The sequence below is a fragment of the Erythrolamprus reginae genome, chromosome 8, assembly GCF_031021105.1.
Source record: "Erythrolamprus reginae isolate rEryReg1 chromosome 8, rEryReg1.hap1, whole genome shotgun sequence".
In the NCBI taxonomy this organism is placed as follows: domain Eukaryota; kingdom Metazoa; phylum Chordata; class Lepidosauria; order Squamata; family Dipsadidae; genus Erythrolamprus; species Erythrolamprus reginae.
The window spans coordinates 21,856,307-21,875,894 of NC_091957.1; the positions used below are offsets into that span (position 1 = coordinate 21,856,307).

General features: G+C 42.9%; 1 protein-coding gene across 2 annotated transcripts in view; it reads right to left on the reverse strand.

Moving 5' to 3' along the window:
- PLEKHN1 (pleckstrin homology domain containing N1) overlaps positions 1-19,588 on the reverse strand; it is a 64,327-nt gene that overhangs the window by 34,507 nt on the left and 10,232 nt on the right. Inside the window, exon 1 of one of the 2 annotated variants that reach the window (XM_070759244.1) lies at positions 38-258. The exons of the other annotated variant lie outside the window; for it this stretch is intronic. Coding sequence (XP_070615345.1) covers positions 38-58 — 21 coding nt within the window. The 5' untranslated portion in view covers positions 59-258. Of the gene's footprint in view, positions 1-37; positions 259-19,588 lie in introns of those variants that run through there. 2 annotated transcript variants of the gene reach the window in all.

Consider the following 19,588-nt stretch of genomic DNA (forward strand, 5'->3'; position numbering starts at 1 on the left):
CTTCTCAATATCAAGATAACCTAAAGGTAAATAATACCCATCTTTGCACACTTCCCATGGCTAAAAACACAATTTCTTTACGAAAGACCAAAGGACAGGGACCAAACTCCCTTCCCAAAAAAACAGAAGCTCCAAGAAAAGTCTTTCTAGCAAGAAACTCCTTCCGTGGCACTTCTCATCCTCCTGCCACCCGGAGGCAATTTTTTCTCCCAGATCAAAAAGTTGGCAACTCTAAATTCCACCCAGACGCCACTCCCCCGAAGGTCAAAGGTCACGGGAAAAGCATTTGTTGAGATGTATCTCTGTGCTGGTTGAAGAGTTTAAAAGATTTTTTATAATGGCATCGTTATCATTTGCCCAAATTATTCTGTTGTGGACTCCTCAACCATAATTTTCCTCTCTTCTATTTTCAAATTGATCACTCTCTTAATTTCATTCAAAATGAAATGTTTATAGCCCAGGAAGTGTCAGAGGACTTTCAAATGCCCACCACCACCGATTTTGCAAAATTCAGCTGCTTTGAATTGTGGCCAGTTTTCAAACAACATCTGTACAAGCTTATAAACTTCACCTATTTCTTTACGCTTCTGTTATCTCTGCAAAGATGTTTACTTCCAGCCTCCCTTGTTCAATTCTTTCTCCTTAATTTTCCTGGAGCAATTTTACTTTTTATGCTTAATAGGAGGCGGTTCCTTCCGAGACTAAATTCTTTACTTCCACACTAAGGTGTATCCTAACATCCTGGGGGCCAAGGGGAAACCCCCCACATTTTTTACCCAACATTTTCGGAGATAAGATAGGCCGAAGGGAGGCCAAGTTAAGAAACTTCAAGCCTGCTACATTCTTGGCCAATTTTTTTTTAAACGGCAGCCTTCCTGATTAACCCTCCAACCCAATGGAGCTCTTATCTCAGCTGGGAAAGTTTAAATCCCAGGAAAAAATGAAAAATGTAGTGATATCACTGGGAACTGATTTCAATGAATGGGCTCTGGATGGCATCCAGGGCCTATCGCGTTAGCCTTTCCATTGATCTCAAGCCCAATAAACTAACAGCAACAAAGTTTATTAAGGGCTTGGAGGAGGCTAAAACATATGAAGAAAGGTTGCAGGAACTAGGTGTGTCTAGCTTAATGAAAAGAAGGACCAGGGGAGACATGATAGCAGTCTTCCAGTATCTCAGGGGCTGCCACAAAGAAGAGGGAGTCCAGCTATTCTTCAAAGCACCTGAGAGTAGAACAAGAAGCAATGGGTGGAAACTAAACAAGGAGAGAAGAAACTTAGAACTAAGGAGGAATTTCCTGACAGTGGGAACAATTAATCTGTGGAACAGCTTGCCTCCAGAAGTTGTGAATGCTCCAACACTGCAAGTTTTAAAGGAAATGTTGGATAACAATTTGTCTGAAGTGGTGTGGGGTTTCCTGCCTAAGCAGAGGGTTGGACTAGAAGACCTCCAAGGTCCCTTCTAAATCTGTTGTTCTGTTAAGATATTTGTCTGCTCTTCCCCATGAATTTGGCATCCCAGTGTAAACTTTCAGTTGATTTCCCTTTTTTAAAATTACAGACACAAGCTGCTAGTCCTCAAGACCAGACTCCCAAAGCAGTTGACCCTTATTGCAGTAAAACACACATTACAAAACAAAAATTATCTCATTGAGCAAAAGCCTGGGTTTTAATTTGGTTAGCCACACCTTATGTTTTAACCTTTTTTTTCCTTACAAAAAGCAGAAAGAAAATCCATGCTTATAGAAATACATGCAAATCTAGACTTTTCAATTCGGGGAGTGGGGGATAGGGTGTTAATATAGCCTGCATGATAAATCATTGAAGTATATATGAAATTATTTTGTTAATGGAAAAAAACATGTACTAATTTATATTCTTGAGACAAATTATAGTCTAGTGTATAATTCATATAATATAAATACAGTGACTTTAATGCTAATATGATGCTAATATCTGTATATACTATTATTAATATAATTTTCTTTTATTTTCTTATGTATTTACTTTTGTGTTTTCTTTTTAGAAGAGGAAAATTAATACAAAATATTTAAAAAGAAAAAAGAAATGCTTGCATGAAGGGACATTCTAGCTAATCTGCTATTTAAAAAAAAAATAGAGCGGGGTGGGGTAAGCACACACAACCATTCTTTACAAATTCCTACACAACTGAGATTTTTATCTTCCTGCAAAACATTTGCAGTGGTTTACTGATGCTCGAGGAAGTTTTAGATTTTTAATTCGTTAATTGGATTTAAGATATTGTGTACCCTATATTTCATATGTTATGAGCCGCCCCAGACCCCCAGAGAGGGGCGGCATAGAAATCCAATTAATAAAATAATAAAATAATAAAAGTGCAGATGTTATACAATTTACACCTGGTCCACAACATACAACATTTCACTTAGTGACCATCTGAAGTTTACAGTGGCAGTGTAACTTCTGACCATGTTTTACACTTATGACCATCAGCGGCATGCCCACAGTCACCACAGTCAGAGGATTGGCAACTGACATGGACTTGTGACAGTTGCCGTGTCCCAGAGTCAATGGGAAAACTGCGACTAACTCCACATTGTTCAGTTCACAAATGGGGCAAGTAAAATGGAGCAAAACGCATCTAACAACTTTCCCTCGTTTAGCAACAGACGTTTTGAGCTCAATTGTGGTCGTAATTTTTTTAAAAAATTATTTATTTATATGTAAATATTTTGAAGAAAGTGCATTATTATTATTATTATTATTATTATTATTATTATTATTTATTAGATTTGTATGCCGCCCCTCTCCATAGACTCCAGGCACTTTGTTTTACAAAAGAAAAAAAACCAGTATACTGATAGTGATAATACATGTAATAATTATAGTAATTATTTATAATTATTTTAGCTTATTTATAATCATATTAATTGTAATAGCCTACTTGTAGTTATAAACAACATTCATATTTTATTTAGACATCACAACAATGTTTCTTCATCTAACTTCTACCGCTTATCATTAAACATTGATAAAAAACCAGTTCTACAATGTATAAGTATCTCCTTTATCTTTTATTTTCAGTATCAATCTATCCATCTCTGCACCATCCAATATTTTCCAGATTATGTTTTTGTCTGGTGAGTTGTTTTCATTTTTCCAATATTGTGCAAATACAATTCTCACTGCTGTCGATAAGTACATATATAGTCCCTTTATTGTAACTTTCTGATATTATACCCAATGGTGGGATTCTTTTTTTTTTTTTTACTGCTGGTTCTATAGGCATGGCTTGGTGGGCGTGGCAGGGGAAGGATACTGTAAATCTCTATTCCCACCCCACTCCAGGCGAAGGATACTGCAAAATCCCCATTTCCCCCTGATCAGCTGGGACTTGGGAGGCAGAGAATAGATAGGGGCGGGGCCAGTCAGAGATGGTATTTAACCGGTTTTCCGAACTACTCGAAATTTCCGCTACTGGTTCTTCAAAACTTGTCAGAATCTGCTGAAATCCGCCTCTGATTACAAAAATATTTCTAACTTTAAATCTATGCGCTGCTTAATCATCTTTTCCAGCCACATGTGTATTTTCATCCAATATTTTCTTGCTTTTGTACATCACCACCACGTATGATAATAGGTACCTGGGGATAATTGTGATGGTAATTCGAGGACTACCTGTACAGATATATATATATGAAGGTCTTGGCATATTCATACCTGTACCTTCATACCTGTACCCGTGAAAATCTATGAAAACAAATTATATACATACATACATACATACATACATACATACATACATACATACATACATACTGTATATATATATTTGCCTGCAGATAGAGAGCAATGTCGTTTGGTGGGACCCAGGGGAAAAGCCTTCTCTGTGGCGGCCCCGACCCTCTGGAACCAACTCCCCCCCAGAGATCAGAATTGCCCCCACCCTCCTCGCCTTACGTAAGCTCCTTAAAACCCACCTTTGTCGTCAGGCATGGGGGAACTGAGATATTCCCTTCCCCCTAGGCCTATACAATTTATGCATGGTATACTTGTGCGTATGTTTGGTTTTTTAAATAAGGGTTTTTTAAATTATTTTAAATACTGTATTAGATTTGTTACATGTTGTTTCTTTATTGATGTTAGCTGACCCGAGTCTAAGGAGAGGGGTGGAATACAAATCAAACAAACAAATAAATAAATAAATAAATAAATAAATAAATAAGCAAGCTCCGATTTTCTTGTGCCTCTTTTCATCCACACATCCGTCTCATTCTCCTCTCCCCCCACTCATCCCTCCCCGCCCTTTTGATTCCACTGAAACTGACCGGGTCGGTTTCTCCAGCCGTATCCAAAATAACCGAAAACAAAACCCTCCCGTAATTAGCAAGGGAAGTGCCTCTCCCAGCTGTCTTCGCTCTTTTCCCATCACAGGGCCGACTCGCCCCAGGCCATGGACTAAATCCGAGTGTGCGTCCGCCCGAAAGTGTGCAGGATCAGATGGCCAAAAACCCACCATCTGGGCAGTAGTGCCCATGATGGCCGGCTGTCCATGCCCCCGAAATTGGTTCGCATGCACAGATTTTATTTTATCTATGTATTTGTCAATGTATTTGTCAATCAATTATAGGATGGTAATTTGTACAAATTAAACATTAGATAAGTAATGATAAAAAGTAATGATAGAAGACAGGGCGGCATACAAATCTAAATAATAATAATAATAATAATAATAACAACAACAACAGCAACAACAACAATCATAATAGAGAAGGGAAGGGAAATAATGGAATGGAAAAGGAAGAAGAGGGGGAAGAGGAGGAGGAAGAAGAAGGAGGAGAGGAGGAGGAGGAGAAGAATGATTTTATGAACTATAGTTAAGTCGGAACAGAGGTGACGGAGTTGTAATTTTTCTAATCGAAGAATTTCGAGTCCGGCGGAGTAAGGTATTTTGTTGTGAGAAGAGAGTAAAGGACTCTTGTGAAATATTTCTGGACTCTCTCAATTGTGTTGATGTCAGATATGCAATGGGGGTTCCATACAGGTGAGCTGATGCGCAGAAGGTCATTTGCCCAATGCAAACCGGTAGGGAAAATGACTGGAACCCACCCCGGTCCCAAACCCATTACAAACTCCGTTTATTTGCTTCCCTGGCGCTCAATTTAGCACACTAGGCTGCCTGTTGCTGAAACAGGATACCGCAGCAGAGGGAAGCTTTTAACATGGAAAAGTGCAAAAGGAGCGCCTGTTTTTAGCTCCGAGAGGTCCCTGTAAATAGTGTGCAAGCTTTGGAATCTGCACAAAACACTTCATCGAGTTAACCCCCATCTCCAACCGGCCACCCAAACATTATTATTATCATCGTAACTGTTATGTCCTGAAAACCTGGGAAGTTTTCACTCAAGTCCAGCCAGAAATTCAAGCAGGTAAAATCTGATTGGTTCCTGATTTAAAGGGCTCCCTATTTAAACCCCTGCCTATAGCAGGGCCTCGCTGATGTTTGCTCGCTATGACCAATAAAGAGCTGAAGTCACTAAACCAAGAAACTTAACAATAACAACAACAACAAAGTTGGAAGGGACCTTGGAGGTCTTCTAGGCCAGAGGTCCCCAACCTTTTTTGCACCAGGGACCGGCTTTAAGCTAGACCAGTTTTCCATGGCCCGGTGGGGGGGGGGGGGAACTAGCTGTCAGCGGCGCCGTAAAAGGGGCGATCAAGAGAGGAATGGGTGAATGAATGGACGGAGGGTGGGAAGGAAGGAAGGAAAGAGGGAAGGGACAGGAACAGAAGAAGGGTGCAAAGGAAGCAAGGAAAGGTGTGAAAGGGGAGAGTAAGAGAGGAAGGAGTGAAAGAAGGGAATGAGGGAGGAAAGAAGGGAGGAAGGAAAAGGAAAGCAAGAAATGGAGGGAGGAAAGGAAGGAAGGAAAGAAAGAAAGAAGGGGGGAAGGGACAGGAACAGAGGAAGGAAGCAAGGAAACTTATGAAAGGGGAGAGTAAGGGAAGAAGGTAGGAAGGAGAAAGAAAAGAAGAAATAGAGGAAGGGAAGGTAAAAGAGAGAAAGAAAAAGAGCAAGAAAGAGAAAGAAAGAAAGAAAGGCAACTTCAAAGAAAGGCTCACTGAGCATCTCTCACTCTCTCTCTCTTTCTATCCCTCTTTCTTTCTTTCTCTTCCTTTCTCTCTCTCCTCTTCCTTTATCTCCTCTCTCTCTCCCTCTCTCTTTCTCTCCCCCCTCTCCCTCTCTCTTTCTCTCTCCCTCTCTTGCTATCTCTCTCCCCTTTCCCTCTCTCTTTCTCTCTCTCCCTCTCTTGCTATCTCCCCCCTCTCCCTCTCTCTTTCTCCCTCTCCCTCTCTTTCTCTCTCTCTCCCCCTCTTTCTCTCTCTTCTTCTCACTTTCTCTCTCTTGTTTTCTTTCTGTCTCTTTTGCTTTCTCTCTCTCTCACTCTTTCTTGTTTTCTTTCTCACGCTCTTTCTCTCTCTTGTTCTCTCTCTTGCTATCTCTTTCTCCCCCCTTTCTCTCACTCTCTTTTTCTCACTTTCTCTCTATCTTGCTGTCTGTTGCTATCACTCACTCTCGTTCTCCGTTCTTCTCAGCGGTGACGCGCGCACGCCCTGCCCGCCTCACCTTTGCGAGAGCACTTTCGCCCCGGGCTCTCAGCAAGGGGGTTTGCAGGAGAGGTGGGGCCGGCGAAGGTGATATTCAATGTCGGGGGCGCACAGGCGGTTGCACGCGCTCCCTATCTCCCTGCTAGCCCACTCGGAATATTCAAAATAAGAAAAGCCTTCGCCGGCAAAGGTTTTTCTTATTTTGAATACTCCGAGTGGGCTAGCAGGGAGATAGGGAGCGCGTGCAACCGCCCGTGCGCCCCCGACATTGAAGACCTCCGCTGAGAAAAGCCTTTGCTGGCATTTCCTCTCGGCGTCAAGGAGGCGCGGCGGCGGGCGGAGAGAGGGAAGGGGGGGCAGCGGCGTCCCTCCTGGCCTTGGCGGGCCGCCCGACCCTCCCCACCTCCTGCAAACGCGGCGGGCGGTGGGGGGAGAGCAAGGAGCCGGTTCTGGCGGGCGCGGGGCTTGGCTGGCTGGCGGGGGGAGCGCCGCTGGTGGTGCGGAAAGGCCGAGGGGGCCCTGGCGCCGCGGACCGGCTGAAAACCCCCAACGGCCCGGTGCCGGTCCGCGGACCGGCGGTTGGGGACCTCTGTTCTAGGCCAACCCCCTGTTGGGCAGAAGACCCTACACTGGTTACCTAACATCTTCTTAAAAACTTCCAGTGTTGGAGCATTCACAACTTCTGGTGGCAAGCTGTTTAACAGAGCAATTGTTCTAACTGTCATGAAATTTCTCCTTAGTTTTAAGTTGCTTCTCTCCTTGTTTAGTTTCTACCCATTGCTTCTTGTTCTATCCTCAGGTGTTTTGGAGAATAGCTTGACTCCCTCTTCTTTGGGGAAACCCCTGAGATATTGGAACACTGCTATCATGTCTCCCCTGGTCCTTCTTTTCATTAAACTAGCCATGCCCACTTCCTGAAAACATTCTTCACGTTTTAGCCTCCAGTCCCCTAATCAACTTTCTTGCTCTTCTCTGCACTCTTTCTAGAGTCTCAGCCAGTGAAAGGCTACAAAAATTTTTACTACCAAACTGTGGCTGTGGCTTATTTTGTGGGTGTGGCTTGCCAGCCATGTGACCAGGTGGGAGTGGCTTGACGATCATGTGACCGGGGGTGGCTTAAAGGTCATGTGACTGGCTTAAAGGTGGCCAACTTGACATCACTCATGTCAAGGGTTAAGGTTAGGGTGCCTGGTCTCTCTTCACCTCAAAGAGATACAATTTCCCTATCTATTTACTATTACAGAGCTATACTATTTAAGTACTGTACATAGAAACATAGAAGATTGACAGCAGAAAAAGACCTCATGGTCCACCTAGTCTGCCCTTATACTATTTCCTGCATGTTATCTTAGGATGGATATATGTTTATCCCAGGCATGTTTAAATTCAGTGACTGTGGATTTACCAACCACGTCTGCTGGAAGTTTGTTCCAAGCATCTACTACTCTTTCAGTAAAATAATATTTTCTCACGTTGCTTCTGATCTTTCCCCCAACTAACCTCAGATTGTGTCCCCTTGTTCTTGTCTTCATTTTCCTAATAAAAACACTTCCCTCCTGAACCTTATTTAAACCTTTAACATTTTCTAATGTTTCAGTCATGTCCCCCCTTTCCCTTTTGTCCTCCAGACTATACAAGAATATCTGTAGGCTATATGTGTACATACGTATTACACACAGGCACGCAAAAATATATATTATCTATTATATAAACTGTGTGTGTATACACAGAGAGAGAGAGAGAGAGAGAGAGAGAGCGCTTCTAAAATTATACACATTCAACCTCCTTTACTGTGATAGGAATTACAGACCCAGAGCCCAAAAGGGAAAAAAAGGGAAAAATTCAATTTTTTTCTACTAGTTTTTCTACTAGACCAAATTTTTTCTACCGTTTCTGCATATCTGACCGTACCCGTAGGAGCCCATCACTAGTCTCAACATCCTTTTTGCATTGTGGCAACCAAAACTGAACGCAGTATTCCAAGTGCGGCCTTACCAAGACATTATAACCAGTCACTTTTCCTATTTGGTCAATTGAACCCTTGCAGAGGACAAGCAGTAATCTTTCTCATGGTGTCAGTAAATCCCTCTTAGTGGAGGTAGAAGCTGCCAAGCAGCGGTTAAGATGTTCCCCAGAGAAGGATAATTAAGCTACAATCCAAAAGCCGAGATTAAGGTGAGTTCTATTGATCAGCTGCCACTGTTGGGGAAGATAAAGTGAAATTATGCCGGCAAGTCACAACAAAATTGAACGTTAAATGCAACGTGGGGGGAAAAAATTGGGTGTTTCTCCAGATTGGGTAAAAGAAATCCCTGCGTGCGGAAAACCAGTATATCAGGGAGAAAAAGCAGCTAGCTTTCTACCTGCAGGGATATTGATTCTTGAGAATGTTGCATTTGGAAGTACAGTACTGTGTCCAGTTCTGGAGACCTCCCCTACAAAAAGAGATTGATAAAATTGAACGGGTTCAAATACGGGCTACAAAAATGGCAGGAGGTCGCATAAAACTGATCAGGAAAGACTTCATGAATTCAATGTGTAGAGTCTGGAGGACAGAAGGGAAAGGGGGCGACATCATCAAAAGATTTAAATGTGTCAAAGGATTAAATAAGGTTCAGGAGGGAAGTGTTTTTAATAGGAAAGTGAACACAAGAACAAGGGGCCACAGTCTGAGCTGCCCCGAGTTTTCGGAGAGGGGCGGCATATAAATCCAATAAAACTAAACTAAAACTAAACTGAGATTAGTTGGGGGAAAGATCAGAAGCAATGTGAGAAAATGTTATTTTACGGAAAGAGTAGTAGATGCTTGGAACAAACTTCCAGCAGACGTAGTTGGTAAATCAACAGTCACTGAATTGAAGCATGCCTGGAATAAACATAGATCCATCCTAAGATAAAATACAGGAAACAGTATAAGGGCAAACTAGATGGACCATGAGGTCTTTTTCTGCCGTCAATCTTCTGTTTCTACGTATATTTTCTTTTACGTACACTGAGAGCATCTGCACCAAAGACAAATTCCTTGTGTGTCCAAACACACTTGGCCAATAAAGAATTCTATTCTATTCTATTCCATTCCATTCACAGCAATTCCAGCTTTCATTTTGGAGGATTAAGAGCACAGAATTATTAAATTCATAATCCCAATTAATTATAGATCCATTAATCAATTCTTGATCGCAATTTATTGCAGTGCCTAATAATACGACCTGCCCACTTTTCCCTCTCAGATAAAAATTCCAAGGGGAGAAAAAATTTACTTCTGCCCTGTCTGATTTTCCTTGCATTCCAAAAACATTCCCCTATAAGTCCTTGACTAAGGCCCATAATTGAGCCTGTAGCGTACGTCGCTAAGCGAAACGTAATTTAATTTTGTCCCATTTTATGACTTTTCTTGCCCATAGTTGTGAAGTGAATCCTTGCAGTTGCTAAGTGAATAACTTAGCAGAGCGGTCGTTAGGTGAATCTGGCTTTCCTCAGATTTATTTATTTTATCTTATTTATTTATTGTATTTACATGCCGGTCATTCAAAGCGGACTCAGAGCGGCTAACAAATGAGATAAACACAATAATATTAAAATACAATCACGCCTCTGCTGGCTAAAACGCGCCCTGTGTGGTCCAACCCGTGGCCCATGTTTGGCTGGCAGAGGGCTGCTGGGGAGGCCAAAAACAGACTGTGCGGCCTGTTTTTGGCCTGTAAAGTGCTGCAGGAGGCCATTCAGGCTGAAAACGGGGAAGAGGAGGATGTACGCAGCCCCCTGGTGCCCAATTTTTGCTGGCATGATGCTGCAGGAACCGTCCGTCTGATAATTACAATGTTGATCCAGCCCTCAAAGAAATCCAGTTTGACATCCATCCTCTAGAGATTATCAAGCTCGCTCAAACCCCTGCTCAGTTCTGGCATCCAAATTAAAATTAAAAGCATGATACTAGACCTGTGGATTAGCAATGGAAGTCCTGAGCAAAGATTGTGTGGTTGTCTTTCATCAATCAAAAAGGTTTAGGATTAGGATTATACATGACACATAGGTTTTCCTGCCTAAACAGGAGGTTGGAGTAGAAGGCCTCCATGGTCTCTTCCAACTCTGTTGTTGTTGTTGTTGTTGTTGTTGTTGTTGTTGTTGTTCTTCTTCTTCTTCTTCTTCTTCTTCTTCTTCTTCTTCTTCTTCTCCTCCTCCTCCTCCTCCTCCTCCTCCTCCTCCTCCTCTTCTTCTCATTACTACTACTACTACTACTGAAGTAGACCCAGAGACAGGGTTTGAGCAATCGGTACTTTTATTCAGCTCAGAGAATAAGTGACAGCTCAGCAAGGTAAAGTGACGATTCAGCGAGTACCGACTGGCTCTGCAGGGAGAAGCCGCTTCTTTTATACTTTTGCGGTTCCCGCCAAAGCGAGAGCCGGCCGCGTCTGAACCAATCAGGAGCGACTTCCTGCTTGGGCTCAGACAGCGCTGGAAAAGAGGAACAAACTATTTACAGCGTTACAAGGTAGCCATTTCAGGATACAACACCCCTCCCCTCATAGTTGGACCCATCCATCAAGAAAGCCACGTGACGAAGTCGTCCAATCGGTGAGGCCTTCGAGACTCTCGCGCTGACCTGCGCAGTCCATTTTCTCCTTCGCCACTGACTGTGGAGGATGGCTCGCCGCTGTTCTCCCGGTGCGGCGGACTAGGCCTGGCGGGCCCAACGAAGGCCTCGGAGGACGAGGATGGCTCGGCGTCGCTGGATGGTTCCCCCTGGCCCGATAAGTCTCTCTGCGTGTTTCTTAGTTCGGGCAATGTATAAAAGTCTGTTGAGGGGGGAGAGTCCGAGTCAGCGGGTTGTTGTAATTGGGTTTCAGTTCGTTTCCGAATGTGGTCTATGTGTCGTTTCCACAAACGACCATCCTCCAGTTTAACAATATAAGTCTTGGGTGCATTTTGCTTAACAATAATTCCCTTCATCCAGTTTACATTTCCATCAAAGCATTTTACATATACATTTTGACCCAAATACATTTCTCTTTCTGGTTTTATGCACATTTGGTTATTATTCAAACAGAACCTTGGGTTTAACCTGTCTAGTGGTGACCTCAACTTTCTCCCCATCAATAACTCTGCAGGGCTTACATGTGTGTGCGAGTTAGGGGTAATGTGCTGGGTTAATAAGAATTGGTCCAAGTTCTGTTGCACATCTCCAGGGCCTGACCTGTGCAATGCCTCTTTTGCCACCCTTACGTAACGTTCTGCCAACCCGTTAGCCCAGGGCGAGTAAGGCGAGATGAGGGCATGTCTGACCCCCAGGCCATCTAGGAATAATTCGAATTGCCTGGCTGTTAGTTGTGGTCCATTGTCAGACACCAATAGATCAGGGCAACCATGGGATGCAAACAGTCTGCTCAATACCTTGATAGTGGCACTTGTGGTTATGTTGTTCATTGCTATTATTTCCAACCATTTGGAGAAAGCATCAACCACTATTAGGAAATACTGAGACCCCACTGGGCCAGCAAAATCAATGTGGGTTTTCCTCGAGTTCTATCATTAGCACGTCTGTGGTTGGAACAGGGTCTTCTACCAAGTCTGCTATGGGGCATCTGCTGAGGCCGTCTGCATGATTGATTTCCTTCCCCCCCTTGTGGGTGAGCTCATACTGATACCCAGAGAGGAAAAGGGCCCATCTGATTAGTCTTGGAGACATAAAAGGTGGAGTGGGCTTGTTGGGGGCTAGCAGGCCTAGTAGGGGTTTGTGGTCAGTGACTAGCTCAAAATTTCTTCCAAAAATGTAATTGTGAAACTTCTTTACCCCTGCCACTAATGCCAGAGCCTCCTTGTCTAACTGGCTATAATTTCTCTCCGTGCTGGTCATGGTTCTTGAAAAAAATGCTATTGGGGCCTCTGTCTGATTAGGTAGAACGTGAGCTAGGACTCCTCCTATGCCGTACGGCGAAGCGTCGCACGTGAGCCTAATGGGTAGTGAGGCACTATATTGGACTACTACACTTTTAGAAGTTAGTAAATTTTTTATTTGAGCAAAGGCTTCACGTTCAATTTTCCCCCATGTCCAGCGGGCTTCCTTCTGGAGTAAACGATGGAGAGGCTCTGCTACTGTTGCCTTCTGCTTTAAAAAAACGGAATAAAAATTAAGGAGGCCCAAAAATGCTTGCAACTCACTCTTATCTCGTGGCTCTGGGGCTTCTCTAATTGCTCTCAGCTTCTCAGTTGTGGGGTGGATACCTTCCTTATCTATTTTATATCCTAGGAATTCAATACTGTTAGTTCCCCAGACACATTTATCAGGCTTGATTCGTAACCCTTTGTCCTGTAGCCTCTTAAGTACTTCCCTTATTCTTTTGTTCACTTGTTCCTGGTTTTCCCCTGCAATTAAGATGTCATCAAAATATGGGATGGCCCCATTTACCCCTGACAATAGGCGTTCCATGATGCTCTGGAATATCCCTGGGGCTATGCTCACCCCAAACTGTAACCTCGTGCATTTGAAAGCCCCCCTGTGCGTTACAATTGTTTGAGCGTTTGCTGTTTGTTCATCGACCGGAAGTTGCTGGTAAGCCTGCGCCAGGTCGATCTTTGCGAACCTTTTCCCCTCCCCCAGGGAGTGTAAGAGTTGTTGCACAACCGGAATGGGGTAGGGGTGGTGTTGGAGTGCCTTATTCAGGGTTGATTTGTAATCAGCGCAAACTCTTAAGGAGCCATCTGGCTTCAGGGGTGTCACTATGGGAGTTTCCCATGGCCCCTGTTCCACAGGGACCAAGATACCTTGACTAATGAGTTTGTCCAGCTGTAAGTCTAGCTTGGGGAGAAGCGGGAGGGGAACCCTGCGAGGTTTCAGTCTAACTGGTGGGACCTTGGGGTCAATAGAGAAAGATATGGGGGTTCCCTTATACAATCCTAAGGTGGGGCTGAACACTTCAGGGAACTCTTTCACAAAGTTAGGCATAATATCACAGTTTACATTACACACACCCGAAATTTCAATCCCCAACGGTTCCATCCATGCTAGCCCTAGCAGGGAGTGTTTGGCCCCCGTCACAATAAGCATGGGAAGGGTACATTTGACATTCTTAAATACAATAGGTACATTTGCAGTTCCCAGGACCGAGATTACCCCCCCTTGGAAGTCTCTGATCACCAAAGAGGTTTGAATTAGGTCAGCCTCAGACACATTAGGCATATATAGCTTAAATTTTTCCCAGGGCATGATGGTATATCTCGAACCCGTATCTAGCTCCATTGAGCAAGGCTGGTTATTTAGCAACAACGAGATAACAATTTTAGCCCCCTTTTTGGTTGCCGTGTTATTCACGGAATATTGAGAGTTACCTCTATTGTAGTCTCGGTTAGCGGTGGGGTAATTCCTTTGACCCGAGTTGCGGAACGGTCTCCTTTCTCGCGATTGGGGGGGGTGGTTTTGGGGTCGCTGGTATTGTTGTGTGGCAAAAGTTTCTTCTGGTGCCGTTGCCCTGCATGCGATGGCGATGTGGCCTCTCCGGTTGCAACGGCGGCAAGTGGTGTCGCGGAACGGGCATCGATGGCGCTGGTGATTTCCCCGGCAGCCCGCGCAGGGGGCTGGATGAGTAGCTCTAGGGTGTCTCGGTTGGTCTTGCAGGAGGAGGCAGTCGTCCCCGTTGCTAGTTAGCTGGCCGCGGACGTCTGTTCCCATGGCGCTGGGAGACTCGGCGTCGATTTTGGCAATGGTTTCTCGCCTTCCGTGCTCTTTTAATTCTCTTGCCGCTGCGTCGGCTGCTTCCGCGGTTTGCGCTAATTTGATTACGGTTTGTAGAGTCGGCTCATCTTCGGTGAGGAGTTTACTTCTCACTGTGTGGTTCTTCATGCCGAAAATCAAGGCGTCGGTGAGGCGAGCTTCCGGATCTTGAAACTTGCATTGAGCGAGTACCGTTCGAAGCCGCGTTGTGAATTGGCTTATCGACTCGGTTTCTCTCTGAGCCATCATGTGAAATTGATGCCGGTAAACCACGGCTGGTCTGGTTGGTTTAAAATGGCTCGCTAGTTTCTGTTGAAGGACGTCCCACGCTGTGGCTCTTGCTTGTTCTGGTTCGGTGAGAGTTTGGGCAAGTCTACGGATCTCTGCGCCGCAGTAGTTTAGAAAAATAGCCCGTCTGCGATCGGCTCCGGCGTCCTGCATTCCCGCCGCCTCGAGGAATATCTCGAAGGTGGCCATGTACTCGTCCCAAGTCATTTTCTCGGCATCGAAAAGTTCTGGAGCCTGGCCGATCTGGATTTTGTCCATGTTGCACGCGAAGTTCTTCCGTTCGTTCGTCGCCAGTGAAGTAGACCCAGAGACAGGGTTTGAGCAATCGGTACTTTTATTCAGCTCAGAGAATAAGTGACAGCTCAGCAAGGTAAAGTGACGATTCAGCGAGTACCGACTGGCTCTGCAGGGAGAAGCCGCTTCTTTTATACTTTTGCGGTTCCCGCCAAAGCGAGAGCCGGCCGCGTCTGAACCAATCAGGAGCGACTTCCTGCTTGGGCTCAGACAGCGCTGGAAAAGAGGAACAAACTATTTACAGCGTTACAAGGTAGCCATTTCAGGATACAACAACTACTACTACTACTACTAAGCCAAGATTCATTTATCCAGCCTGGCGTAGCATCTAAATCCAAACATTTCATTCTAGTTCTAATAGTTTTAATGTGCTTTTTATATTACTTTTATTTTTGATGGAGTGGCCAGTCAGAGTTTGTTATTAGAAAGGCAGCAATGTAAATGCCTTAAATAACTGAATACACATGGTTTAAGCCAGTGTTTACCATACTTCTAAAACAACCCTTTTTTACTTGCGGCACAGAAAAACATAAGGCTTTGTATGTCATTACGGAAAGAAAAGCCACTTTTATACAATTTTGGGGAATTTTACCTAGATTTGGGTTTAAATACTTGGCGGCTTAGCACAACAGGGCAAGCCAGATGTTATTATATCCACTTAGCAAATCGCTGAAAGTAAGATTTTTTTTTCTCTCTCTGTGTCTCTTTTTTCTTTTTCAAGATGCTCTGTGGGAGATGACTGTTAGTGGAATGTATTCCGTAGGCAAGCCGCAGACACTAGAAGCGTTTAAGCTTAAAAAAAGTTTTATTTCTAATTACGAAGGATAAGCCGTTAATTATAATAGCGAGTGCCACTTTCCCTACTGGAAACAAGCCTTTAATTATACAACCTATGCTCTAAACTTAAGGTTCACATGACATCTGCAAAAACATCCACCCAGGGACAGTCATAAAATAGGCAGCGAGCATTCCGTCTGCTCTCTGCATCAGTACCTGTTCTAGTCAGGAGAGGAAGTTATTCTGCCATAAAGATAGTCCTTGAGCGGCCTATAAATTAAAAATTAAAAAATTAAAAAATTAAAAAATTAAAATTTAAATTAAATTAAATTAAATTAAATTAAATTAAATTAAATTAAATTAAATTAAATTAAATTAAATTAAATTAAATTAAATTAAATTAAATTAAATTAAATTAAATTAAATTAAATTAAATTAAATTAAATTAAATTAAATTAAATTAAATTAAATTAAATTAAATTAAATTAAATTAAATTAAATTAAATTAAATTAAATTAAATTAAATTAAATTAAATTAAATTAAATTAAATTAAATTAAATTAAATGTTCTATATCTATTTCTAAGTCAAATTAATTTTAATTTTAATTTTAATTTTAATTTTAATTTTAATTTTAATTTTAATTTTAATTTTAATTTTAATTTTAATTTTAATTTTAATTTTAATTTTAATTTTAATTTTAATTTTAATTTTAATTTTAATTTTAATTTTAATTTTAATTTTAATTTTAATTTTAATTTTAATTTTAATTTTAATTTTAATTTTAATTTTAATTTTAATTAATTTTTTTAATTTTTTTAATTTTTTTTAATTTTTTTAATTTTAATAATTTTAATTTTAATTTTAATTTTAATTTTAATTATTTTTTATTAATTGGACTTTTATGACACCCCTCTCGGAGGACTCAGGGCGGCTCACAACATATAACGGAACAATATATAACGTCCTAAATCAAATTAATTTAAATTTATAATCTAAAACCCCAGAAAACCATAAAAAGACAATCATTCCAATTCAATTCATTTCAGTTCAATTCAATTCAATTCAACTAAATGACAACAGTTTTGTTTAATGACCATTCCAAGTTAACAATGGTGTGGTGAGGGTGGAAAGTAAAATGAGGCAGAATTCGCCTAACTAATGTTTCCCTTAGCAAACGTAAATTTTGGGTTCAATTCTGATTGTACACCGAGGACAGCCTGCATAGGAGGAAGTGGAGGACAACTGGATAGAAGTAGGGGCGGATTCCCATTACCGCTGCTACTGGTGCGCTGCGCACGCAGCTTCGGTTATCTTGCATGCGCATGTGCACGTCCCAGCGTGTTTTTGCTTCTGCGCATGCGCGGGAAGCAAAATCTTGCGAGGGGATGTGTGTGCATGTGAGATTTTGGTGATTTGCTTTTGTGCATAAACAGGAGCAAAAAAATGCCCAAATCTCTTGCGAACATGCATCCCCTCGTGAGATTTTTCTTCCTGTGCATGTGCAGAAGCAAAAACACGCTGGGACATGCGTGAATGCAGCATACTTGAAGCTGCACATGCAGCGATCGCTACTGGTGCGCCGTCCCTTACCATACCAGTAGCAACCCACCACTGGATAGAAGAAAGGGCAGAACAGGGAATCACACAGAAACGTAACCGACCACCTCTCTGAATATGAAATTTTATAGCCGGCAAAAATCCCTTATAACCGAATGCAGTTCCGGCATATTTATTTGGGACTCAGAGAATCGCCATGCAAATGTAGGCCCATAATTGTGAAATAAGCACCCTCAAATCCGGAGTTAGTCTATGCCTGTGATGACGAATCTATGGCACCTGTGACAGGTGGAGCTATATCTGCCGTTGCCCTAGGTCTGCTCCAGCAGATATATGTGTACGCTGGCCAGCTGATTTTTGGCTTGCACGGAGACTCTCAGAGGGAGTTTTCGGCCTCCGGAGGGCCTCAGGGGGTAGAAGAGGCCATTTTGCCCTCTCCACGCTGCAGGTAAGTCTCTAGAAGGCAAAAAATGGATTGAGTGGGCACACTGAAAGTCAGGAAACAGGGGACGGGCGTTTGACCATGTGTGGGGTTGGGGCAGCGCAGGGGAGGTCATGCGCACATGCACAAGGGTGCATGATGCGTGGGAGGGCCATTGAATTATGGGTGTGGGCCAGGCTGGGGTTGCTACTTACTGCCGCTCTGTGTCGCCAGTGTGCAGTTAAGATTTTGTTTCTGCGCATGTGCAAAAAGCAAAAATCTTGCAAGAGGATGCGCACAAGAGATTTCAGCTATTTTTTTTTTGCTTGTGCAGAAGCAAAGAAATTGCCAAAATCTCACACACAGACACGCCCTCTCACAAAATTTTGTTTCCTGTGCATGTGTAGGAGCAAAATCTTGCTACGCAGTGTGGTCTGTACCAGGTAGCAACCCAACACTGGTTTCGGCCCATGTGCGATAGCATGTGCACACTTTTGGCACTCAAGGGGGGAAAAGGGTTCGACATCTCTGGTCTATGCAGTGCAGAATCTCCTTCTCTCCTTGCCTTGGAGAGTGATATTAATTAATAGTTAATATCAGTTGATATTAATACACAGCTTCAGCTCCCTCCCCTCCCCCACAGTCTCTCTCTCTCTCAAACACACACACACACTGCCCCAATCCTGCTTTTTCAAAGCCGCCTCATTCATTCGCTCCCTCCTTAAGCCTTGCATCGACCAACATGGCATTGGACCAGAATACTTGCAGGACCACCTTCTGCCGCATGAGTCCCAGCGACCAGTTAGGTCCCACAGAGTCGGCCTTCTCCAGGTCCCGTCAACTACTAGACAATGCCGCTTGGTGGGACCTAGGGGAAGGGCCTTCTCTGTGGGGGCTCCCCAGCCCTTTGGAATCAGCTCCCCCCGGAGATTCTCACTGACCCCACCCTCCTTGCCTTCCGTAAGAGTCTCAAGACTCATATATGTCGTCAGGCTTGGGGCAATGAGGTCTCAGCCCCCTGGCCAAACGAATGTTTGTATGATCGTTGTACGAACGGGTGTGATCGATTTTAATATTTGGGATTTTAGATAGCTACTTAATTTTCAATTTAATTGGATTAATGCGGTTGTAACTTACTGTTTTTCATGTGTTGTAGAAATCCAATTAATAAATAATAATTAAATAATAAATCTCCCCCACACAATGTTGCATTTAGCCAACTGCCTAGTGCGTTCGTTGCCTCGTCCGTTGCATGAATAACTCCAGATTTTGCTAGCTAGAAGGAGGAAAGGAAAGGAAAGGAAAGGAAAGGAAAGGAAGGCCTGGGAATCCTGTTTTGTTTCCACCTTCCTCCTCCTTTCCACTTTCTCTCACACCACCCTTTCATACATCATCAAGGGCAGCCGCGCCTCCGCCTCCTTAATTACAGGCACCCTTCCTTCTCTGGAAGGCAACCAGACTTTCGTCTTTCCCAGGTTCCCAGGCGCTCCAGCCGGTAGAATTCAGCACAGACCTGCTCGGACTAATCCGCGAAGTGACATTGTCTCATTATCTCACTAAACCTGGTTGGGCGGGATTTGAAGCGAAACGGATTATAGATCCCGATCTGTAATCCAGAAATTAAGGATTTGCCTAGGGCATGTTCTGAGTTTTTTGCATTTGCCTACAAGTTCCAGAGTTGATGGATGGATAGGTAGGTAGGTAGGTACGTAGATAGATAGATAGATAGATAGATAGATAGATAGATAGATAGATAGATAGATAGATAGATAGATATAGACAGACAGACAGACAGACAGACAGACAGACAGACAGATTGATTTATTAGATAGATAGATAGATAGATAGATAGATAGATAGATAGATAGATAGATAGATAGATAGATAGATTAGATAGATAGATAGATAGATATAGACAGACAGACAGACTGATTTATTAGATAATAGATAGATAGA